Raw genomic sequence first — 27,533 nt, 5'->3', positions numbered from 1 at the left:
ATGAGAAAGTTACTGTTTGGATTACTCACGAGAAGTAACCGGATGGTTTGAGATATGCTCCCACTACGTAGCAAGTCTTAAAAATAGAGATCTTAATATACCCTGATGGCTATTTACTGTGTGATCTAACCATCGCTGTTCACAAGACTGAGTTACGGAACACAACCCCAAGCAATCAAGACGTTGACCACTTTTGTAGAGTTATATTATCTTAACTCAGTGATTTAGACTTCAGTGAGTTTCAGCCAATGCAGTCGAATCCATTGAAATATATGCCGGCCACAACTTCATAGACTACCAAGGGCTATCTAGAGTCTTGTCTATACCAAGGTTAATTGTAAGTGTAGTCACAAAAGTCGATCGTAAATTCCCTCGTTTTCGAAAAGCAATGGTACCCAGCAACTTTGGAGAGAACGTTCTTGGACCTACTAAGCCTAATCACCTGGATCGATGCGTTCGGTAATATCCAATTAATAAACTAACACATTGAGCATTGGATGTGTTTAGCTGAGGTATAGCTTGTTAGCTGACGTGCCGAGATGTATTTGTTCAAACTCACTCTCGTGCATGTCACGTCGTGACTGTTCTATGGGTAGGTAGTTTGCGGTAAGCTTTAGTGTGGAGTGTTATGATGTTAACATGTGGATGAAACAGTGAATGCCACTAGATAGTATCTGATATCACAAGGGTATTCAGCTAATATTGTCGTTATTTCTATTTTAGACCGCCCTATATTCGTGGAGATGCCTTTCAGTTTTTGAATGCCAGTCGTGAATTCCTTGAATTTGGTAAGCGCTAGTTGTGTAATGTGATGAAAGTTTGAGCCCTTAATGAATATGATATTTCAATGATAGGCCTGATTGTGCACTAGTAACAAGATGCAAATATGAGTGTTTTTGCATTTCAGATCGTACGGAATATGTCGTAACCACAAGTCTCCTTATTCAAGTGGTGAGTTGCTAAATTCAGGTGATGAAATGTTTATGATTGATAAGTGATTATCTTGCTCAACAGGACTGATTGTTTTTCTACCATTTCTAAAACGCTATTTCTTTTCCTTTTCAGGTGTCTCGTCAACTGGTAAGTTCGAATAGTTGGTTGAGTGCATTCTGTATCTCCGCTTGTTGAACTACCAGCGGTCGCTTGAATGCTAAAGTAATGCGTATCTTGTTGGTCGGCGGGTAGCTGACCTGGTAAACTACGCGATAGCTCTATATTTTGCCAATAGCATGGTCAATTTATCCGTTTTTCGAGGTTGTACTTGCAACAACTAAAATTTGTCAGATTTGCAGTCAAATAAAAGGTTTTCTTGAAATATCTGTTTCTACTTCTGTCTTATCTGTAGTTGTCACTCAATCAGAAGGCCTTGAAGTGCAAATATTTCGACCCAACCAGGCTTCATTTTTTGCGTAGTTGGGTATGGTGTCACAGTAAGCGTCATGAATATTGCGTCAGCTAGCCTGTGGGTGGGGTAGGGTCATTCGTTACACAACAGTGATTTCCCCGTGGTAACTGCCAAGGCTTGTCGATCAGGCACGATCAGTGTCAATGACCTAGGGGCCTCGTATGCAGCTTACAGTAGGACGAGGGTGGGTGACCAGTTCTGGTACTTTGGTGGAGGAATGCACGTACTAGAGCAGGCCGTCTATTTGTACTCACTTCAAGCATTCTCCTTATTTCCAGCCCATGTGTCCGGTCTCGAGCGTTGTTCAAGCCGGGTGTAGAGCACTCAATATCAGCTGGAGGAATGTTGTTTCGACTGGTGTCTAGTTGTAGTTCCGTGTAGCGCCCCGTGCCACGTTGAGCTCTATCTGGGAAGTCCGAAGGATGTGTGCAAAATTCCTTGTTATACCGGTTGGTTGCATCATGAGTACTGTCTATCCCTACATCAGCGCCAGAGAGAATGTGGCACAGAATCTTGGCGTCTTTAGTCCCTGCTACTAGCTCATAGGGGTGTGTGGCGAACTTTACACTCGACAATGCGACCGAGAGGCATTTCCACAGTTTATAACTTTGTAGCCCGTCCTGACTGCCGTCAAAGGTCTAACTAGTGATGGCGTACAACGTTCTTGTCTTATGTAGGAAAACCACTTATGCTGATTTATTGTCGTTCTTGTCTTCAGAACGTTTACGTTTTCCCTGCTGCATCTATTGAGCGATAAGACGTCCTGATTACATTCAAGCAGTTGGCTTCCATCATGCTTCGTTTGTTGCCGAAAACCCGTAAGACTGACTGGTGTGGAGCCTACTGCCCGTCTTGGTTGTGAACATATTTATCGCATAACCACGTTTCAGTGATTGCTCGGGTACAGTCATTCGTGGCGAGCGGTCAACCGTCGTATTGCTTGACACTGGATCCGTCGTCGATTTACGGGATAGGACTTTACTATCGGGCCGTCTATTAGGTTGGTGTGTCTGGGGAGTCTACTAACGTCCCGAGAGCCTTATAGAGGTGTATTTCAGGAAGAATTAGGATGTGTGACCGCCAGTCTCCATTATCTCATCCAAGCCGTGGTGTCGCGCCATTCCATCGTTTGTTTTCAACTTTCCCATCACTGGAGGTAGCTTTGGTGGGGTGGGTAGTGTAGTTCATCCATCTGGAGGCAGACTTTGATCTTGAGTACACCTATCATATTGTCTCACGGTCAAATGATAAGCTTTGAGACCAGTTGTCAATGAATAGCAGTGGGTACGGCATGTAAATTGGTCTTACAAGTCTGTTTGCACCCTCTCTTGGTTGTAAACCTCCAGAAGTGGTCGGAAGGTTCATTTGTCTGGGTAGTCGTGTGAGTTCCAATGGTGAGAAGGGTAGTGTAAACGACCTACGTATTGGCAGAACCGGTGTGTTATCACAATCGTGATAATCTTTGATGCTATCTTGACATTAGTCTGGCTGTATAAGGTCGAGTGTACAACGTGTTAGGAGTGAAGGACGCTGAGTAGCTCTCCATGTTCAGTCACCGTTGTCTACGAAAGTTTTGAAATTCAGTGATAACACCACGTAAGAAATGCCGAGGTTCGACAATGTGTTTTGGCACAGTGACGACAACCCAATTGGTATCACCACTTTGATACATTAGCCTCGGTGGCTTGGTGTGCTACGAATGTCATCTCGGTGACTTACATATCGTCCGTTGTTCCCTGATATTAGCAATGGTTGAAAACGTTGGGCGGTTATTGTTTTATGACGCGGGTAGTAGTACAAAAACCACAGATCTCATATCCATTGGTCTATTGCGACACCATGTTTGTAGTTCAAGCGATGGCACACCTCAGTGTCCATTCTGCTTAGGTTTTCTTTTGAATTGTTTGAACACCTCTGGCCAATCACTCGTGTTCGCGTTTACGAAAGATCAAACTGACACTAGCGGGAAAATGAGATATAAGTTAAGTGTGGCCTAATTAACAATGAAGCTGGTCACTGACATAACTCAATAAGAAGGCTGCTTATTATGTGAATGCTCGCTAACCAAGAGCTGCGCAGCATGATTACAGATAAAATTCGGTCCATTAGAATGCAGTACTTATCTAACACGTATATTATCCAGAGATGTTTTGACTTTTCGTGCGTGAGCATGCGATTGCTAAAACTAGATTCTTCACCAGTAGCATTGATGCCAGTCAGTCTTAGCCCGATATTTGTGTACGTATTAAGTAAATAGTCATAAAAATTTGTAAAGTATTCATTATGTGAATTTATTCGAAGAAACGTCAATCAATAATTGAAGAGGACAAGTTTATATTGGTTTGGGATTCTGGTTCAATTTGTCAAAAGCTTCATATAAGTCGAGTGATAGGTCTTTCGGATCTTCTAGTCCCACTGACAAGCGAAGCATATTCCCAGTGACCCCGTTGACCTCACGAACCTCCTCTGGGACTGATGCGTGTGTCATAATGGACCTGAAAATGGGAAAACACGCCTTGTTACAATCGCAAACAATGCCTTTATGTTACCGTTTTACATAGTTCACTGTTCTGTCCTTCCCGAAATGCATGTTTATTAGTAAGTAAAGTTCTTTTCACCATAATGAAAGTGTTCAAATTTATTACTGGAGCATAGTAGTTTAAATTACAGTCAGAATGTAAATTAATGTTGGGGTGTAGCCGAGGCAGAGTGGCTGAATTTTTTGAAGTCGTGGAGTTCAGTTGAGTATATTCACTCATTGAGACACACTATTATTTACAAAGGAAGATCACAGCAGAGTTTGATTTACATTTTCCAGAGTTGACTTGTTCTGGCCTTTACTTCCGACTATGAGAAAACAGTGCCTTTAGAAGCGCTAATGAACCGAGGAAGACGCCTTGTTGTGCATACAATACTTTACAATTACTTTCCCCCAGCACGTCTCAAGAAGATCAAAACTATATGCATTATGGTGGTTGTCTACTTTAGGGTTCCACCCTGCTGAAAATTTCCGTATAGTAGAGTCGCAGAACAAATATCAGTTGGATTGGTCAGATTAGATTACGATAATATATGAGTATAACCATAACGTCAGGGTAGCAATTGTTAGTCGCGAAATGTGTAAGTTACAATTTCTATACTACAAAGTATAATGTGGGTCTTAAATCACTGATGGCCCATTGAAGTTAGTAAATGATCACTTTTTATCATGCTCTGTTCTACGAACAGAACCAATAAACATTGAATATCTTATTAAAAATGATGTTTAAAACTAACATACCCTCGTCATTCATGCCTAATGTTCCCGTGCTATTTGGTTATCTATACAGGATTTCGAATTGTTTGTTACTATGCTGTGAGTTGATAACGTTATTAGCTTTATTGCAGCTTACCGAATGATCGGTGCTAGCATTTAATCGTCATAAATTAAGAAAAAAACGATGGCATGACATTTTGAGCTAACAAAACTTTGTTTTGAGTGGCTTCAATGTTTATTTTTCAAAAACGTTGGTTGAGGTATTGATTGGTTAATATTTATTTTCGGAATATAGCTAAATACAGTAGATTAGAGTTTTGTTTAAAGAAGAGTAAAAAATTATGAACTAACAGCAGGGAATAACATGTTTATTAGAAAACAATCGGTTAAACAACTTTGTAGTGCGTAATAATAGTGCCGTTTAAATGAAGCTACCTGGTTTGTTGAAGTGAATCGTTACCAGTGAATTGTTTGCTTTGTAATATATCACTGATGCCACAGTCATAAGCGATAATTCTCCAAGCCAAATGGAAGTGAACCAAACAATTCATACCAACAACTTCTACTCTTCCACTTCTCAATATTTAATTAGTTCAAATTTGTAAGCAGTTAAATTCTCAGAAGATATCCGAGCAACACCTAAGGATTTTCTAGATCATACTTGGGGTTTATTTCACGGGCCTTTATTTTCAGTAGCTGGTACAGTGTCAAGCCTCCGAATGCCTTGGTACGACCGAGGTTGAGGAGAGTTAGTTCTTCCTCTCGGAATGCTCTTACATGTCCACGCGTTCACAGCCATTGCTAGGGAATTCATAATCACAGCCTTCTCGATGCAGGAGTGTTGTTTACGCAAGTACGAAAAGCGAATATCTGACACTTTAACTGAGAAGGCTTATTTAGAGGATCCAGCAATGGAGTTAGAAAACTCTGGTTCTAAACTAACGGTGCATATGGGCTCTAGGATCCTTTGGGAACAAATGGTATACGAACTAATTGTTGGTCACCGGCTACCATGGGACTGTATCTCCTGACGTTGCTCCACTGCCTTATGGATCAGATCTTTAGGTCGAAGGCTGCGGGTGTGACCCCCTAAGGAAACCACCTGTCTCGATTCGGGCACCTGGGCAGCATCTCAGTCCACACACAAATCAAGTGACTTGTGTGTCGCATATGCATTCGGTGCCCCTTGGTACCAATACTTATGTGTTCTAATAAATAAACAAACAGTTTCAAGGCTGCATAGGTTATTCTAGCTTCTGAGCAAACTAGTTTGTGCATCTGGAGTAACAACAGTGACTTCGCCTAAGAAAACACCGGAATTCTGTAGGTTATTCTATCTAACAGATAAATGAATCATGTGGAGTTAGGAAATACGTGTTCGTAAAATGCTTTAATCAGGGTCGTTATAAGGTTATTGGTTTTCGATCATCGACGATCAAGCTTCTCCTGGAATTCCTGAACTGTCGACGCAGTCTAAACCACTCTTTATTGAATTAGAATACCAACATCAACTTATATCCTATTTAATTTCTGGAACATTGAGAACTGTTAAACATTATAACTCGATAGCAAGAAATTATTTGCAATAAGGAAAAATGGTTTTGATATTACGCTTTCACAAGTGCACACAAACTGAACATAAGCATAAATTTTACAAGATTCAACAAAGGACTTACGGAATTTCAATAAGGCTCTCATAACCCCCTAAACTTTCGGCTAACGTAAACAGCTGAAAAATACAAGCATATGTATAGGAAATTTCAGATAATTTTATCGCTTAGTATGGTTCCGATAAACTTTAATATTCCTAATTGAATATATCGTTTTGTTCAGTTTTGTAACTCTTCACTAGTTCTGGTATTATTTCTTAACTCAATGAGCACTACACTTTTTATTATTTGCGTTTGATCATTACTTACGTGAGCACTTATATCTAGCCTTTTGATCGTCTGTTACTATAACTGCTGTACAATTTTTTGTCACGTATGACATATATTTACAAAATTTTTATTCAGTCTCAAATATATTTATATCTCTGCTATAGTATGCTGATGTGCAGTCACAAGAACTCCCAAACCGAATTCTTTTGTGCACGGATTTTCAACTCGTTCCGTGATTTTACTTTTTAAACGTTATAAGTTTTAAATAGATATCACGTGAATATAAGTAACTCTGCTCAAATCTCTGTTCATCTCTCTTCGAAATCATCAAGTCACCGTCAAAATAGAACCTGGCACAGAAGTGTGAAAGCCGTAGTTACATTAACGATTAATTGGAGGAAACCAACTACATGAGCGACGAGTTGGAATGGTGGTAATGGTGAGAAGGGTACACCTTGAAAAAAACGAAGGGGGAAATTATGGCTGGTAAAATTCAAGATCTAGGATGAACGGGTCAACGATTCTTTGCCATAGCGACAGATTTTGAGCCAACACATCTAAGATCCCCAACAGTAGTTTACATTTATCTCGAAGACTCTAATCAGAAAGTTTGCATCAGTAGACTCAGCTCAATCTAAACTTTCAAACAAAAAGTTAGGATTATAAGTGATAATCAACCGGAAAAATTTGTATCAAGAAATAAAGTCAAATAATAAATCTTTATAGCCTTCAAATATCTAAACAATATAACTTAAATTAATCCATTTCATTAAGACCTAGAAATGAGAGTATATATCATGCGAAAAGCTGTAGTGTGGTGGACTAGAGTGCGACATCGATCTATGAAATATTTGCTGAAATAGTCTGAATCTGGTTTAGGATAAAAGTTTCTTGAATGGGAGTTAAAAAGAAGTTACAGACGGAAACCACCAAACCTTTAAATTTTTGCAGTGATGTGAAGTACATTCATTTCATTTTTATAAGAGTAATTTTACCTCTTATTTTCTATTTAGTTTTTTTGGGCTTTAAACTGGCAGTATTGCCAGTTCTTATTGTTCGGGTTCGGTAAATGTTTGTCCTGTGGCAAATTTCTCATGTAATTCATGTGTATTTCGTAATGCTAAATGCTTTATATGTGGTAAAATTGGACACATTCAGTCAGTTTGTAATACTACTGTTCATTTCGCTCCAAGTAATGCTAAACTTTGTTATTCAAATCCTATTAAGTTGAATGCTTCCAACAATCATTTGTCTTCTACGATTTCGAAAAACAGTATAATCATAAAGCAGTCTAGAATCAAACGAAATCAGAATCATTGTGAGATAAAAGCTTCTAGTCAATCAACTTTCTATCAGATCTCTCATGTTTTTGTATCAGTTATCGTTTTGTAGTGAACAAAGAACACGAGTGGGACGACCGAATGTATTAGAACAAGAAATTACAGAACATCCCAATAAAATCTGAGAACCATACAGTAAATACTTAATTTGCAAAATATTAACCCATTGTCTCAAAATTGTCTGTTTCTTTTACAAATATCAGTCCATCGTCTCAGATTTCATTGTTCCTGCATTTTCGTACCGATTACTTTCCGTCCCCGTTCTTTCGTTCTCTATTCTCTACTGGAATACATTCTATTACTGAATACCGTTATATAGTACTTATATGTATATAAGTAGCGCACACCGCAGTTTGTCCCAATGATTCACATATTTCTGATGAAATTTTATATAAATCTGAGGGAAATGTGTTGAATGAATCAAATCATGATAGAAAATATGGTGCAGTTTTGACAGATGCTGATTTTTCTGGTGATACACTTCTCCAATGAAATTCTTAATAAATTTGAGGGAAATATTTCGGAAAAATTGCATCCTGATGTCATAACAAATGTTATTTGTCCTTACACTGCATCTGTCTCTTGCGGGAAACTTGTTCACTGCATAGCACAAGTGCTAAATCAGCTCGATTTTGATTACAATTCATGTGGTTTCAGATCAAATGTTGTTTATATTTATCATGAATCCACCTCTAATGAATCCTCTAATCAATGTGAGATATGTTTCAAATGAAGCCACATTATTCATAACTTGGGGCTATGGAGATCCAACATTATTTCGTGGGGGAGAATAGTGTTGGGACATCTATGGTTCAAATTCTGGATATCAGTGGTTTCAGTACACAACCGACATGGTGATTGTATACAATTCCAGGATCCAGGTGAGTCCGTTTCAATTTCTAGGTCATACATAGTCTACATCCAATACATGGTTGGACAGATACATGATGAACCTAACGAGAAAAGGTAAAATTGATTGCAGAAACTTAGATTCCAATTTAAGCTGTGACGGTTGTTGTGTTTGTATTAACTAATAATTCTTTTGTACTTGATGACTGCCTGATTTTGAATTCCAAATACAATACATTCGTTTGTGCTCACAAAGTTCTGTTTGGTCTAAATTGAGCTATTTTGGGGATTCCTAGTACGTATAATAATCCAAATACTTCTAATCATCACATACATATTTGAAAAAATGAATTTTATCCACTTAATCGCCTGTATTGACTCTTACTATCGAGTTCATAACTCTTTTAGAATATTTATATTATCCATATACGGTAACGCAATTACCTTCAGATTTGTAATAAACGTTTTTGTTTGTTCCCCAGTACATCGTAGATAAACAGTTATCATACCACTAAAACCACGCATCTGCTTTGCGATAATATCCCTTTGAGGAAATGACTCTAAGCCTTGAATATCAGAAAAAAATGTTGAAAATAAAAACGGCCGAATGCAAAACTAGCAAATATCAACTTGTTTACAATTAAACAGGTATAAAAGGTTAAAGGAACAACCGACTTAGATTTAAAAAATGTTGACCTAACCATACATCTTGAACGGATAGAAGTAATTTGTGGGAAATATACAGCGTACCATATCTATTCTCATTTTTCCGACTGCAGCAATGATAAAAATAATTCGTAAGTACTTCATGTGTTAATTAATTAGTATATGAATTAACACTAGGAATAATTTAATAACCCTGACATATAAACTAATGACCAGTATTAGTAAACGGAGAGCATAAACAGAAATTGACAGCTCTCACTTGAAATAAATATGTGTAACATAAACAACCCGTTAACGTTGGTAATTTTATTCTTTAAAGATGCATTTACAATTGTGACACATGAATCGATCATTAATTTTTCATGTGATTAAGTGTTTTAGTGAAGCGAGAATTCTTGTTTAGATATTTAGATAAGAACAAAGGGGTAAGCGAAGAAATATTTCCCTTTAAACAGTACCTTTTTGGGGCTTCGTACCACCCTTGTTCTAAACAAAGCCTTTGAAATCATGCACTGAATTCACCACATGGCTTGCGCATATGTGTTTTAAAAATAACTGAAGCTATCAGCATTCATCACAATGTTATTATATTCTCCTTTATGCCAATGTCTTTTTTTCAAAATGCCGATACTCTTTTTTTGTTATTTAACTGAAGCAGTATTTTTATGCTTGAGTATTTGATTTATTATCAAAAATTTTTTCGACTGTCGTACTAAATATTATGATAGACTTGTCAGTTCCCTAAATACGTGTTGTACATCATCCGTTTGCTAATTAACATCTGATATTAATAATCTTAACCACTTCTTTATTAACCACTCGTAATTACTTTCATAAGCTTCATGCAGTTGGTTCCCTTTAGGAATGCGAACATAGCCAAAACAACAGTTGAGGCAGAATAATACGAACTCATTACATTTCGTGGCTTCTCACCATCTGCTTTCAGTCATATATTTTTATCAGAATGGGTTTTGTGGAGATATTTAGAAATTTCACTGGTTGAAATCATGAGTCAATTGAAGCTAGACCACCATGGAAAACCTGGAAGCACATGGCACGAGACTGATAGGTCCTGGGTTCGAATCTCGCGGGGGGCGGGATCGTGGATGCGCACTGCTGAGGAGTCCCATACTAGGACGAAACGGCCGCCCAGTGCTTCCAGGTTTTCCGTGGTCGTCTAGCTTCAATTGACTCATGATTTCAACCATTGAAATAATATATTTATTAACCTGTGACATTTAGGCATGACATAAAGTGAAGCCAATGACATAGATGACGGAACAATCAAAATAACAAAGAGAGAGAAAGTCAAGGAAGTTGATGTATACTGACGAGTTCCAATCGATTGATTGCTCAACGATGATCCGTAGTGTCACGATGTGGTCTATGTACAACCAATGCTTACAGAATCCAGCCTGTTGATCTCGAAGCTGAGCGTCTACTGAGTCTTTCAACTGGTTCAGCAACACCCCATTGAAAACCTTTCCTGGTACTGACAGTAGTGTGATGCCTCTATAGTTCTCACACTTACTCAGATCCTGATTTCTTCGATCGTTGGTGGAGTGACAGCTATAGGAAGATCTGTATACGCAGCTTCGATGTCCGGTGGGTTCACTGGAGCTGGTCTATTCAAGAGTTCTTCAAAGTGTTCCACCCATCTGTCCCTCCATTCTTGAATTTCAGTGAATGCGTTGCCTCTCTTATCCTTGATTGGTCTTTCTGGTTCACTATGTTTCCCTGCCAGTTTCTTCGTCGTGTCATATAGTTTTCTCAGGTTTCATTCTATTGCAGCTTTCTCCGCTGTCGTTGTTGGGTCTCCCACATATTTCTACTTGTCAGCACTGATGTTCCTCTCCACTAGCTTGTTTAATTCTGTGTATTCAGCTTGTACCTTGACTTTCTTCTTGATCGACTGTTGTTGATTGCTGTCTTCTTGTGCTTCTTTTCTTGAATCTTATGCAGCGTTTCGATAGAAATCTATTACTTATGATGGGGCTTCTTTGATCCCTTCCCAGTTTTCCTCCATCGTAGTTCCTTCTTCCTTCAGTAGATCATGTAAGGCTTGGAACCCGTTGTTGAGAGTTATCTTGAATTCGTTGAGTTTGTCAGTATCTCGAAGGCTGTATTGAACCTTTGTAATGCTATTTCCCCAGTTGTCCAATGCTTCTTTAGCTTCAGTTTCATCTTGGCCACAACCAGGTGATCTAAAGCTATGTCAGCTCCTCTCTTGATTCTCATAATTGCACGTTGAGAATACATCGTAGAAGTAGCTCTTTTAGACAATGTTTTGCGATGCGAATATCGGGGTTATTATTTTCAATGTATTCACATAAAAAAACACATTTTTGTGAGTGGAACATTTGTAAAGAGAGAAGTGACATCCAATAAGACCATCTTTTTTACCATTTACACAGATATTTCTAATTGAGTCAACAACATCAAGTGAATCAGAGAGTTATATTTATTGATGTGATTTGTGACGGGTTTTAAAATATCAGCTAACCATTTAGCAATCAGATTATATGAAGAGCTATTCATATCAAGTATAGGACGTAGGAGAACATTCTTATGAATTTTGGGAATCCGTATAGTCTTGGCATAACGGGACCAAATATTCTTAGATATTCATAGAGGTCACAGTTAATAATAAATTCACCTGTCATCTTCGTTAGGATTTTATGTGAGGAATATTATCTAACGAATAAGCAACTGATTGGCATCAGTTTAACCATTATATGTAAATGTTAACCTCTATCTATACAATTGCGTCTGAAGTCTTATTATTCAGTAAACATTTACAGTAACATACCTGGATGTAGAACCCTTTCAACTAGCGGATGTTTCTCAAGCATCATAGCCACTATAAGTCCATTTCTCATGTGCGCTTTCATTCGTATTGGTAATGTGCGTAATCCTCTAAGACATAACATGCAGTCAAATGGAGACGGAACAGCTCCTGCAGCATACTGTATGAATCTTAGCTGCTTGTGTAGTTCTGACTGATTACGTGTAACCAGTGCGCCCATAACTACATCAGAATGACCTTATCACAGAAACAGAAAATGTTGTTAACGAATACTATGTAGTTATATGGATAGGTTCTTTTGCAAATTTCAAATTAATTTTCTACTACTTATTATATATACTATTGAACTTCAAATGTGCATATCCGTACATTTTTACACTGGACTTTACTTAGTAATAAGCTAAACAGGATCTTCATCACATTACGAAACAAAATCAACTCCAAACGACAAGAGTAATATTTAACTACAGTATATAGTAAAGTCGGACAGCTAGTTAAACTTAGTATTCTACACCGTTAAGTTTAGAACATAGACTGTCACTAAATATATAGGAGGAGGATGAAAATCTCAAACATTTCTTTCAATATGAGGGTAAAAAAGTATTCATCTGTACACCAAGCATCAACCAAACAACCCTTAACATCATTCAGCAATGAGTTCTTTATATTAGTGGTAGCTGACAATGACGCACACCATCTTAAATAAATAAATGGGTACTAGATAATCATAAGAAGAAGACGGCTTTATGAGGTCAAACAAATCCCCAAAATTATGAAAAGTGCTGTCTACTTAGAGATTTTATTCAATACTTAACCACTGAAGACACTATGCGAGGTAGACATAAATTAAGTTATTTTACCTGTTGGTTGTAATGAAAAAGGAGCTTACCATTCATATACTTTGTGAGAGAGTGTAAGACAACATTTGCTCCATGATCAAGTGGACGCTGAAAAAAAAGTAAATAGTCTAAATAATTTGCTACTTTATTTTAAAAAAGTAATGAAACAGTGGAAAATCGGTTGTTTGTGGTTAGGGTATAACGCTTATATCACCTATTCATGTATTTGAATAGTAGAAGTGTGCAGTAGGACCTAAAACGCATATTTCTTTCCATTTGGGATTAATCAACTGGATGTCCCGGGATTCTAGTGTTCATATCCACATTAAGACTCGTCAATTACAGCTCCAAACTAGGACTGATTATTCACTAAGCTACTGAGTTTAGATAGCTACTAACTTATAACCAGTAGGATGCTAATTCGTAAAGTTTTTGGAGTGTAACACGCGTTAGGACAAAAAACATGCCTTCCAAAAAAGACTTTATTAAAATGATTGAGAATTTTATTGATTAAATTAAGCTTCACTGCTGTTCAATAATTATAAATTAAACAAATAACTACCATATTTACACTTGTATGTTCATTATATTAGTGATTATTTACTTTATCATGACTAAAACTATACTTTCCAAACTTACAATGAATGTTTACTCGAAACTATATTTACATTTTCCTTATATTTTTTATAATCACGCGAGAAATCAAATTATTTTCAGTGACTAATTAAAAGTGCACATACAGTTTAAGGTTGATATTCAAAACCACTGAAAACGGAAATATGTTTCCAGTTTATCAACACTGATTTCAAACTAGGAATATTTTGTTATATATATATATATATATATATATATATATATATATATATACTCGAAATTATTGGAGTATGACTAAATATGATGCGCCTTATGAATAGTTTTAGGTTCAAATAAACAATAATTTACGAGGCGGATAGTCCTGTGACCATAACACGGACTATTTTTGTTATTTAATTACGATAACGAGTGTACTATTACGACAAGTTTCAATTTACACAATTTCCAATATACAGGGGAAACATTCGTAGTGATTTTATGAATAACTTCCTACAAACAATCGCTAAGGACCCAGCAATTTATTATTTAACATAGTCAAAAGTTCATTGTCTTCTCTGGTTACATTCTCATAAAAAATGATAATGAATGAATGTAGTAACAAGGTAAATTAGACACCTCATCACTAATCGAAAGTGCACATCGCCTAATAAAAGTCGGAGAACAACGGTGTTCCATGGAAATTTTACAGTCTCCTACTGGTTTGGATTTTACAACCTTGTACGCCAATAAAATGTAATTTAATAGTACCTCACATTTGACTGAAGTGAAGTCATAAACAGGGAAAAAAACTGATATATAATTTTGTAGGTATCATTGGGATATTACAAATATATTATTTTACTGTATTTATGATATATAATTTGCAAGAAGTAAATATCTCAATCATAATGTATATCCGTGTCCGATATTTACATAATAAAACAATGTGTAAAACTGTATCATTCATTATATAATAATAAGTAATAATTGTTTACCCACAATCATGTCTGATTAATCACACAACGTTGAAATTCTGGTTTTAGATATTTAGCATGAGTGTTGCCTCTTTTGAATATTAACTTGACAAGAATTCTGATACTTAGTCTCAACTCATTGTGATTGTAATTGCATTCAGTGGAAAAAAGTGAACACAAATCCCAGTATTTAATTTGTTGCTACAAATAATGTTACTGTTTTTATAAGTTATAAGGCAAGTTTAAATGATTCCTGAATGACAGGTGGACAGTAATAATGACATTTTTTAATGTAGCTATTATATTCACTGAAAATGTTTTATTTACAGGTCAGATCTTTCATATGATTATTTAAACACTTTATTGGGTATAAAGGAGTCGATATAATGGAATATCTTCTAACAACGAAATTCAGTGCCAATATGATGCCAAAAACCCACATAAGTTACATCCAGTCTGCAGTCAGCTACAACGTAGGACCAGGCACATATGTGCATCGGTCCAAGTTGTAATACCTTATTGGCACAACAAGATGAACACGGGATTCATAGAAGTAGTGGTGGTAATATATGAAAGAAAGATTGCATATAAGGACATAGTACAGAAAGGGAGAATTAGTTCGTAGAAAGAAAGATATGAAGTGATTTTAATCTCATAGTTTAAGGGAAGACAGAGTGTATACACCGACGCCATTGTGGTCGATTCTGAGCCATGTCATCCTATATCTCTAACCATTGGTTACGATAGTCGTACCCCAACCAAGTAGTCTACATTTACCAACATGGTTAAGGCTAGAAGTTAATGACTTCAAGCACTGATGCTGAGTTTTGGTTTGGTCGCCCCTAACTTACATCAATCACTGAACTTTGAGTTGTTACTAAAATTGATATCAAGGTTTCATTCGAATCCACGAATACTTTGAGAATAAATTGTAACATAAAGTCAGTTGTAATCAACATAGAACTAGGCATATATATGTTGGGTGAAGTTACCACGCTACCAAAACCAGTTGAAAAAAAAACAAAATGAATAGCAAATGAAACCAAAATAAAATCAATCAAACATTGTGAATATAGTTAGAAAACAAAGAAAAGGAGGTAATTAGAAAAAGTACAGGAACTCGGAATGTAAAAAAAGATAAAGACCAAATGTATTTGTGCTATAACGAATTGTCCCGAATCATGTCACCCAATCTGTCATTTTAATAACACATTGTGTCAATGAATAAAAATAAAGAGAATTAAGCGACAAAGAAGTGGAATGAGGCGAGGTCGAACAAAAAACTTATGCACTACTGAGGCATTGGCAATCCATCAACTCAAGCTCGAACTCTGCGTGCAAAATCGATACGCCCAACCTCTCATTTTTCCTTGGCCCTAATTCTCCTTATGTAGTATGTTTTGGTTTTTTTGTTATTTTTTAAATTAGTATTTTGTAATTTTAAACCTTAATCCTTAAAAAATTTTTCATGATTGTTATTCCGTATTTTTCATTATGACCTTAGTGTTTTTCGTTCTTCGCCATATCTGTAAAGTGTACAATTATCTTTTATAATTCTGACCCGTAACTTATTCTTCTCTTACCTCTTGATTATTGCGTAACGTCACTTGATATTAAGAATCTCGAATCAATTTATCATGCAACCTTTCCTATCTTTCTGTAGACATATATATACCATACAACTATGAATACGAATTTATAGCTTGATTAAATAATTTTGTCGAAAAGAAAATTTTCTTCGCTTAATTCTCTTTACTTTTGTCTCCAACCATTCGCTACAACTAGTGTGAGGAGCATGATCAAGTATTCTATATTCAGTAATATTGCTGAAATCAACAGTAAACGGCTTCATAAACTTATGATATGTCCTTAACTTTCTTCCAAGGTGCTCCTACATTGGTATGCATCGCGTCAAAATAGGTGGTGGTTAGGCATAGGTGACATACATCCCAACCACCTTGATCGATTAACAATCGTGGCCTCATCAAACAATTCATCAATTTCACCTAGCACCCTCTGCACAACCCCAGCATTTTTCACTCAGTTCCACAATATACGAGCAGTAATTTCAATAGTTAAAATCATGAGTCAATTGAAGCTACACCACCATGAAAAACCTGGAAGCACTGGACGGCCGTTTCGTCCTATTGTGGGGCTCCTCAGCAATGAGCATCCACAACCCCGCCTCGTGGGATTTGAACCCCGGACCTGTCAGTCTCACTCCAGGCACTTAACCAACTAGACCACTGAGCCGGCATCCAACAGTGTTAATTTCTAACTTCAACTAATCGACGAAATTGAGCAACACATCTACCATTGTCATCAGTGAGTTACTATCTCACAACTGACCCGATTGAACTCCACTGGTCACTGCTTCTCAAAAGAACTCCAGGATATACATCTTGAAGCCAATCACTAGTGAGCATATGTTGATTAGTATCAGAAGGAGTTTTGTGGAGATTGTAGTAGTTGAGATCGAATATAACTATGGCCGGATACTAGTATTCTACTAATATACTCTATTTTTACGGCCCATGTTTCAAATTCATACAGCAATACAAAGCAAACTCCTGAGCAATCAACATGCAACTATGTATGAGGACGAACAATTCGCCTATACCACGAGAAACATAAGCTGGCAATGGCTAGTTAATATTTCTGAATCCATGCAGAGATTTCGTCAAGCATAATAATAGAAAGAAAAATTGGAACGAAATTCACCGATTAATACTATTTTAAAGCGTGCATTATAGTCTAAGAAATATCTAAACAGTGATTATCAATGAAATACTTCAGCGGAATGAATGCAGTGCCCTGCAAAAGTGTAGTAATCTTCAGTTTAGACGAATGTAACTACTAGAGAAGAGTGAACCCTTGTTTTATATGGATATGAACCTATTGTCATAAAAAATTTTCAAATAACTAAGGCTTGAAATTTGTACAAAGAAATAGTTTGGGGACATATATTTAGGATTATCTCGGTAAGGTGATCAGTGAAATAATTTTGCTTACTTGAAAATAAGAACTCATGAAAGTATTGTCAACAACAACAATAATATCTTTGTTAAACTCATGAGCGATAGACGCAACAGCACTTATATCGACCAGACGCATTAAAGGATTTGATGGAGATTCTATAAGGACTAAGCGAGTGTTTTGCTGTAACGCCTGTCGAAACAAATTCAAGTCACGCATGTCAACGAAAGTAGTTGTTATTCCAGATTTCGAAGCAAGTCGACGCAGATATCGCCCATTTCCTGTTCAAATAAAAAAGCACTACAAACTGAATATAAATTAATTATTGAGTTGGAAATGACAAGTTATTATAAAACAAACTAAGCTGAAGACCTAGTAAAATAGTGGTCAGTAGGGGAACAAAATTCCGACTAACTCAGGCATTAGCGTGGATCCAATATTGATGTATGATTTAATGTACATACCAGTAGGTGTCCTCAGTAAGTCGTAAGCTATTAACCATAATCTCATATCAATAAAAAACTTAATCGCACAAAGAACAAAATCTTTTGATATTGCTTTGATATTTCTGTGTTAGAATAAGTCTTATCTTAGAAAATAAGTCTTAAGGAAACACCAAGTAACGTGACACTTCGTTGTACTAAAAATTTCAATCCCGATTTACTAACCAATAATTATGGTTTTCTTCCATATATGGATATATAGTCATTTATCTCTCTGTATACCTCAGCCTAAGAGTCTGACTTGAAGGGATGATACCAAGTCTTAACCTGTCTGACAATAACTTTTCTCCAAAACACTGTCTCAGGCAGCACATCAAACCGGGTGGTGATTGGCTACACATATAAGAGGATCCTTAACAACTTTAAACAATGAAGCTCTATGAATTTGACTCAGTCCCGTTAATAAGCTTTCATTGTCAAATATCAATATTGCGCAAATGTTGCCCTCACTATACTTCAACGACATCATTTATTATCTTAACACGTCGTTTGTTTTAAAGATATCTTATTTGTGCAACGGATGACGCAAACCAGTAGACTCCAACTAAAAGAGTTGTGAGCACTGAACCATCAGGGTTAATGAACCTTTCAAGACACATAAGAACATCCAAAATACTAAGTCACACCACTTCCTATTGTTAAACTAAATACAATAAGAAACAGAATCAAACATTTCCAGGGCCCTCAAACACTATTGATTCCACAAACAACAGGACTACATGACCACCAGCGTCAGACCCTATCATTAATAAGAAAAAGTAACTGCTGTCGGATGGTGAAATGTTCCAAAGCCCAATGAAGTGTATGTATCAAACTCGGCCAGTGGGTATACTTTAGCGTTCTCATAAGGGTTGGACAGTTTCCGTAAAACTTATTTTTATATAGTTGAACTACAGTAGGTAGAGCCAGGTGAAGATCTTGCTACGAAAGTCATCTTTCACCACACGATATTTTTTCTTCGAACCACATTTTACCATCGCATCTCTGATTTTATCTACCACTTCACTCAGCATCAGAGAACTGATGTTATCAAATATTGTGCTATGGTTTTAATTTAAAGGAACAGAGTGACAAGTTTGTGGATTATAAAAGGTACAAAAAACTTGATGAATTCCCAAACTCAGATTTAGAAAATAAAAACAGATTTTTGGATTCACACAAGTAACGACTGGGAAAGAAATTAACAGGACCTTCCAAAAATATGTTTCAAATATGAAGATTACGAATGACTCAATAATTTTAGCAATCTAAATAATAAAATTACAAGTAAATAAGATTTCCTACCATATTTGCTCATTTTATGATGAAATAACCAATAGTTGGTACTTTTGATGGTAGTAAAAACCTAAATGTCTTATTCACAACGATTATGCCTCTGAAGTTGACCTGACTCACCTTATGTTGCCAGCCCATAATACCTTCACAATACATAAACAGTTTGAAAACCATTGATTTTAATTTCAAGACAGAAATAAATGGGGAAACAAATGTTGACAAATCGTACTTAGGGGATTAAACAGTTTGGACACTAACGTTTGAAACCCAAAGCCATCGGACTCACAAGCCACAGTTTTGGCTAGTATGTATTGATTTAAAACTGATGGAGCAAGCAGTTAGGCAGACTTTCTAATATTTGCATATGAATTCTCTTCTGTAGTTAAAATGAGCCAGTGTAAGGTTATTAAGTTACATAATTCGCCACAAAGGTGTGCTAAGTGTTTCTAATACAGAATTCATCAGTTTATTCTGCATTTATCGTTAACTGGAAAAACTTAAATTGTTTTACAAGTCATTGCATTAAGTAAATTAGTAAACGAACTTTAATTTAGCGGTCTAAAGTAGCCAACATTTCACAGGGGTAACAGTGTAAGTATGAACTGACCAACTATATAAAAGATAATTTGTTTTTGACTTCTAAGACACGTTAATAGAAATCAAAATGTTAAAATAACAAACCTCCGTATAGATCATCGAACGCAACGATGTGGTCATCACTTGATAAGACCTGAATGAGAGTTCCTAAGGCTGCAAGACCAGAACTAAAGACACAGCAGTCATGGCCGTCTTCCAGAGATGCTATGCACTTTTCCAAACACTCCCGAGAGAAATTCCCAGACCTAGAATAGTCATACTTAAAAAAGTTAATACAGAACAAAACCTTATTACTTTTGCAACACCAGGAGAAAGCTGTTGGAAAGTAGACGACAAAGTTATAGGCGGGACAACAGGACGCCCCACTTCCTCTAAATACACTGGATTATATCCACCATGAGTAGCAACTGTATCGATACCGTCAAACGGTTTCAGTGCTTCCGTAAGGGATCGTGAAACACGTTGACAAACATCGTCATATAAGACCGAAAATTCGTTCACTTTCTGAAATAGGATAATAAAATCGTAAATAAAAAGGCGATTGGCCAGACAGGAATAGTTTGGGCTGAAAAACAGTCAGATGTTCAGTGTCGTTATGTGATTTATCAATCTAACTGTGAAATGACTGTTTAGCTCGACGAACTGTGTTTTGGTCTAAAAAGCTAGATTGCCGTTGACTTCCAGTAGTGCAGTTCGATATATGACGTCATGAATGAACGGACGTAAAAGTGATTTATATGACAAAGTCAGTCGTTAACGGTTGTAATTAATTTTAGCTCATAATAACAGCCTGGAGAATTTATTATTATTATTACTGGCTTTATTCAATATTATATTTTGGTACAATATAGAATTCTCAGCACAGGGTATTTCAACAAGTTACTTACGCAAAAACAGTAACAAATACACAAAAAGGTTTTAAAAAATAACCCGAAAAACTGTACAACTTTCAAAATTAAAGACATTTTAAGAATGCAGGTTATTGACTAGGTTAACTCTAACATCCTGTTCGTCACAGAGTATATTTGCTAGGCAAGGTATTATAGAACTTTCATACTTTTGCTTGCGAACACGGATTGTAATGTAGTTACGTCTCGTTTTACCAGAAGATATACAAGGAGAAAGATAAGAGTGAAGGGGATGGTTAGTATCTGATAAAATAACACCTGCCAGGAGTTTGTATGACTTTAGATATCTATCCACAACCATATTAATTATGACCTCGAAAGATTCACCACACGTCTTGCTAACTGCCTTCAGCACTCTCCACAATACAGCAAAGTCTTTTCTCAAAAGCTCGAGAAAGAATAATGGAGAACAGTAAAGAATAATAGGTAATATGTAAGAGTTGACAAATTGTAGGAGTAAATGACGAGTAATCCCAAGAGCATGCAGTCTCTTTATGTAGTAAGTCAGACGGAAAACCTTATTCCATAACAATAAAACGTGGGAAGACCAAGAGAGATCAGAAGAAAAGGGGACAACAAGATAATTGACCTTCGACACTGTAGCTATTAAAGAGTCTCCGATGGTACAAGCATTATGGGATCTCAAAATGGCGTTTAGATTCCGTTCATGTCTCATGCTAAGGCTAATAGCTTGACATTTAGACGGATTAAGTATGAGACCATTACCAACAGACCAACAATCAATACGAGACAAAAACTCATTCAGTTCTATGGGATGTAAAGAGGAAGAGATAGGCATACATATAATGAGATCATCCGTATATTTCACAAAAGTGTGTTCTGTGGAAGATGGCAGATCATGCAGGAAAAAAAGAGAAAATAAGAGGTGAAAGAACAGCTCCTTGTGGTACACCTTCATGAGACAGTAGAGACTCTGAACACTTTCCTCCAAACACAGTGTACTGTTTCCTTCCAGAGAGGTAGGAACATAGCCAATTGGTTATCCAGCTGTCAGTGTCGACGCTGATTAATTTGTTAAGCAAACGTTGTCTTGGTATAGAATCAAAATCTGAAGTATAGTCCAGAAAAACACATCGGACGTACTTCTTACCCTTTTCTAAGTTGAACACTATGTTGTGATGCAGAACAGCAACAGCATCTAAGGTGCTTCTTTTGCATCTGTAAGCAAACTGATATGGATAAATATGCTCTTTTATCGCAGGCTGAAGTGGAAGTATTAATATTTTTTCCATCGTTTTGAGGAAGGGTGAAGTTATTGCAATAGGTCTAAATTTTACATTCTTATCACCAGATGCTTTCTTGGGTACAGGGATTATCTTCATATTTCTCCACATTTTCGGTATGAGATTAGATGAGAAGGATCTGTTAAAGATAGTTGTGAACGGATAACATAGGACGTCAGCACACTTTTTGAAAAGGATGTTTGGGATACCATCAGGTCCCAAACATCGAGATGAATTAAGCGACTGGAGACATCTTCGTACATCAGTTTCAGTGAAACTGGGGACACAGCTATTATTTAAACCTGTCGATAAACGGAGCACCACATCAGATGACTGACGTACAAAAGACTTGTTTAAGTCATAAACAATCAGCTGGTTATCGCTCTTTGTCTGTCACCTGTAAGTTCTTTAAAGAGTTTCCACATACTTGGAGAGTTTTTGCAAGACAAGAGTTTTTGAGCAAACATACAGTTGAGACGTCTAATCTCTAGGCTTATCAGACCATTCAGCTTACGAACTTCATTAGAGTTTTTCTCCTTGTACATTCTTTCTTTCACTCTCCGTAGTCGTTTTAGTTGTGAAGATGTAAGTCGATCAAAACTTACAAAAATGGTTTCAGTGGGACAACAAGCATTAAAACAGAATTTAAGGTAACAAGTGATAACATCAGTAGTGATTTCCAGTGAGTCATCTGTAAATAATTCCCAGTTAGTTGTGGGAAACATGTTTTTCAGATTTCGGATATTTTCTTCTGAGTAATTCCTATATTTGACTTTCTTGGTTTGATGTAAGAGTGTACTCTTCCCATGCTTTCCATATACTTTGGGTAGAACACGAATTATACGGTGATCCGAGCTAGACAATAGAGCACGTTTACGAGTCACATATATACCCACATCATTAATAAAGGCGAAGTATGAATGAGCATCCAACGGGTAGAAAAATCTCCTACATTTTGGTGACCTAGTGACGTGAGGAAGCTACAGTCACATGAATTGAAATCACCACATACAACTGAAAGTGAATCAATGAAGGCAGTAACAACGAACTCAGTGAATTCATCAGCGAAAACAGATAGTGCAGATGATGTGCAATCTGGAGTCACGTAACTATTGTTAACATAAACATATTTGTATTTATTCAGATGTTCTGGACGACATCTTAGAGTTAGACAGTCGATAAAGTCATTTGAAAACTTAAAACACACAAACGAAGATCGACATCAGCTTATTTTTACAAACGTAGCTACACCGCCACCACACCTCTTTTTATTGTTTGATCGATCCTGAAGTTAAATTTTGAAGTCACGTAGTGATACCAGGCAGTCGTCCTGTAAATCATTTAACCAAGATTCTTGAATTGTGATGACACCACAATTACGATACATATTTTGACTTAGCAGGGATTGCAGATAGTCCACTTTGTTGATTAGTGATCGGCAGTTAGAATTTAGCAGCTCTGGAATCGACATACGATTAATGTTCATTCTCTTTAACTCATGTTGTCAACCACCACGATGTCTTTTACAGTACTTTCTGTAACTTGTGCAGCGAAAGGTCGTAGGCTTTTCATAAAAGCGCCTGAATAGGTTATGCAATTAATGAACATAATGATAAGTTAAAACAAATGAAAAAAACATAACTTGTTGAAATAATTAGGTGGCAGAAACAGGTAGCCCAGATATTCAAGCAGGCCGCCGGATCTATGAGAATGTGTGAGCTATTTCCTGTATGGTAGTAAAAGACACTACCCAATAGTTTACGTTTGTTACGTAAATCCAGTTTAAACACTAGACGTCAATCAGTCAGTCGAACAACAAATAGAAACTGGTGCGTGTATACATCCGTTCAAGTTACCATGCTTCATCAGCACAGCGAGATGAAATCGTAAATGCGAATCATAGAGTTGTAGATATTTTAATAACTAAACATCGCCACTTAAACTTAGAAGCTTATTCAGAATGACTTAAGTGGTTCTGGATGGGATAAAAGAGGTTTCTGATTACCGACCTCCCGAGCACAGTAATATTTGATTACTGATGCCTCCAGCTAAGGACCTAGCTATATGAAATAAGACGTATGAGTAAATTAATATGATGTACTGTACTGAATCCTTAAACATGTGCACTATTGAAGGACTCTAGAGAAGCTACTTGAACAACTTCAGCCAGAAGTGAATTCTGATACATACTAGCTGTGGAGAAGATAGGTAGCTCAGATGGACGATTTTGGTGGAGTTTTGTTCTCTGAAGTTGGATGGTCTGTTCGCGGAGCTTTCACTGTTATTCTGAACGACATCATCAGTACAGGCTTCGGGTAGAAGTGAAGTGTTCGGATTTCTCCACATATGGTTCACAGCTTGTCCTGTAGATCTCGACCTTGATTATTCCTTGTTTACCTTCAACCTTTCATTGTTCACTTCCTTATTTTGATTGAATCTCCCAATGATTTGATTCTTGGTCCTATATTTGTCCATAATTTTTCTGACTGGCTGATAAATTTGATCGATTTCGATGTGTTTGTCGATTAGCTGATTGACTTGAGTCCCAAGCTTCTGAAAATTCTCTAGTGTTCTTTTTAGAATTATCTCTATCCATGATCTCAACATTTTCCGGTCGAATGTGACCACAAGCATTGATAAAAGCGAGTATATGTCATGTCTGCTTAGGTTTGAGCACCCGGGCGGTACCCCTGCCCCCACACAAATTGAATGATTTATGTGGCGCATATCTATTTGGTGCCTCTCTGTACCAATGTTTATGTATTTAAATGAATAAATAAATATTTCATGGCGTTTGATCGCTAATTGATGTTCACGCAGGCGAAGATGAAGAGGGTGTCTGCTTTGTCCGATGTAGTGTTTTTCGCAGTTGGCACAATATATTTTGTAGATGATGTTCTGTTTTTCTTCTTTTGTAGTTTCGTCCTTTGGTGATTAATACATCCAAGAATGATAGTTACTTGTTTCACTCCTTTTTCATTGGGATATTTTGTGTCATCGAAGATGTTGTTGATCAGATTGCAGGTGTTTTCCGGCTTGTCCTTTTTGTCGATGATGAATATGTTGTCCACACAGCGGATCCACCGAAAAGACTAACTGTGCCCACAGTCCAGTTTAGGGTGTTGTACCTCCAATTTCAAAGTATTTACTCTGAGGTTCGTTTTAAAAACAAATACAGCAAAAGAGGCGGAATTAAGTTAATAGCAATATTTTTTACGATTTGTCTCAACGATGAACATCCATGTAAAGAATTCGATGTAGACTCATAAAAAACAATTTATTGGAGACTCATGAATACAGTGTAAAAAATTAAGAGAAAAGCTGCTCAATTCTTGCTTCTATGTTGTCAGTGTGAACAATAATTGTCTTTCGAATTCTGAAACTTAATAACAATGACGATTTATATGAGGGTTTAATTTCATATGTTTGGGACTGATATGTAACTAAATAAAGTAAGGCTTACAGTAAGCAACAAAATTTTACTCAGTCACGTGACTGTCCTATGTACATAGGACAGAAAGTTACCACTGGAAAATTCAGTGGTGGAAAACCTAAGTTATGATGTCTCATACACCGAAAAAATCTTTTTCAGTGATGCTGGAGGATGGAAATCGAGATACTCATGTCTCTAATGAATAGAAGTAACAAACTCGAGCTCCCAATTTTGGGGAAGCCGCCATAGTAAACTTTGGGGAAATGGCACAACAACCCCAAAATTTCTTCAGAATTTTATTACACTTTGGGGAAGTGGGCTTACACTTATTAATAAAATTGTGAAAAATTTTGGGAATTCTGCGTTTTTCTACAACTTTTCCCCTGACTTTGGGGTTTTTCCCCAAAATTTAACCATAATCTTAAGACAGTTTATGCAAACTCGTTTTCACGCAATACTTCTAAAATTTTTATAGAAATCACAGAAAAACCAGGTGAGAATACATATGTACAGTTTTTACTGCGAAGTTACATTATGTATGTTAACATACATATTCAATTCGTGTTATTATAAAATCTGCAGTTACGCAGACGACATTCGATAGTTTTAGGTAGTGTAAATTTGCTAGCGACCTCAGCCGTCATGATGTGCGATAAAATATATTACATTGGACGTTTTTGGATTATATTTGACTAGCGCGCCTAGTCAGATCTAATCTGAGTGGAACTTCGCCTATAGCTCTTCTAGGGTTAATACCGATCCCAAGACCAGGTAAAGGAGGAGGGCTGGGTATAGGGTCAGCAACCCAATGGTATTTACGCTGATTTATTAAGCAAAATACCTCATTAAATCGTGTTTAGAACGCTGAATTGGTTTCACTTCCTACCGATTAATCCTGTTACAAGCAAACCAGACAATTCTCTAAAACCGAAGCTTGCTTTAGACCCTATAAAATCCACACATAACCCCATGTTTTCAGCTTTTTTCTCAACCACTTCCATTTGCCTGCTTTTTATCCACTCATACCGTGTTTACACTTATTTTCTTCAGCATATTAGAATGTCCTTACTAAGTAAGTACCCTACCAAAAATGAAATAGACTGAGTAGTCATGCCTTAACTATTCATCCATGAACATTGTCTGCTTTGCTTCTCGTTTCTTCTTTTTCCTGCACCCTTTTCTGCCCCTTGAGATATGCCACCGGAAACAGATATTGGACGTGTGACTTAATCCTGCACCATCATCAAAGCCCCGTATATTCCAGAGGGAAATAAGTTTGCAGTTTCTAGAAGCCCTAACTTCATATGGATGTTTTCTCGACCATGAGTTGCACGTCGCAACTCAACCTTCATAAAGCACGCCGACTACGACACTTCCACCAAGATTCTTACTAAAACCATCTACACTCATATCTTATAAAATATCAGCCAAGCTGAGTAATTTACTACAGTGAAAATTGTATCTTTTGTAACAATTTGATCTTGCCTGTAAACTGGTATGCCTCATGTAACAAACTGTAATATAAGAATAAATTATTATTGTTAACCCATACTTTAGAAAACAACAGTTAAAAAACGCTTACTAGAAGAGACAATTTGAACACTTCCCTTCTAGTTCAAGGGTCTTCATTCAGAAGAAATATGATGCCCCACGGAGGAAGTCGAGATTCTTCGGAAGTTAAGAAGCCTATGCCTCTTCTAATAATCAGAGCAACAATTTTTATGGGTGCATGAACTGATAGGACAATGTGGGAGACCAGGAGGACCAGTTGGAGAGCTACAAAAACGAAGAGATACAATTTCGCGGTTCTTGGGATCAACGAAATCTAATGGACTCAAGCTGGACAGAAAGTGTTAGATTCAGGAGGGATGCTCCACACACTCAATGATTTACTCTGATGCCGTCCAAAGATGCAAGAAATGCACTTATAAGATGGGGATCTCATGTATACAGTACCATATTTAAAGTGTATTATAGCAAATATGTAAAGTGCTTTTAGCCCACCTTTT

At 36.8% G+C, this 27,533-nt stretch overlaps 1 protein-coding gene across 2 annotated transcripts; it reads right to left on the bottom strand.

Moving 5' to 3' along the window:
* Nucleotides 1–412: 412 nt before the first annotated feature.
* On the bottom strand, nt 413–25,661 carry MS3_00001714 (uncharacterized protein; the record flags this gene model as incomplete). Of its 2 annotated transcripts, none has more annotated exons than XM_035729625.2 (9): nt 413–3,900; nt 6,338–6,390; nt 9,175–9,296; nt 12,206–12,439; nt 13,092–13,149; nt 17,601–17,845; nt 20,024–20,198; nt 20,234–20,443; nt 25,617–25,661. In XM_035729625.2, 9 exons carry the CDS (start codon nt 25,659–25,661, stop codon nt 3,738–3,740), a joined length of 1,305 nt encoding a protein of 434 aa, XP_035586434.1. In that variant the 3' UTR covers nt 413–3,737. The 2 variants fall into 2 exon arrangements, with proteins under 2 accessions (XP_035586434.1, XP_051074622.1); XM_051209187.1 differs by lacking the exon at nt 25,617–25,661 and adding an exon at nt 23,354–24,033.
* Between the last annotated feature and the right edge of the window lie 1,872 nt (nt 25,662–27,533).

This window comes from Schistosoma haematobium, chromosome 1 (assembly GCF_000699445.3).
Source record: "Schistosoma haematobium chromosome 1, whole genome shotgun sequence".
NCBI lineage: Eukaryota > Metazoa > Platyhelminthes > Trematoda > Strigeidida > Schistosomatidae > Schistosoma > Schistosoma haematobium.
The sequence above is the reverse complement of the archived record's forward strand: the minus strand, read 5'-3'. Positions and strand labels throughout refer to the sequence as shown.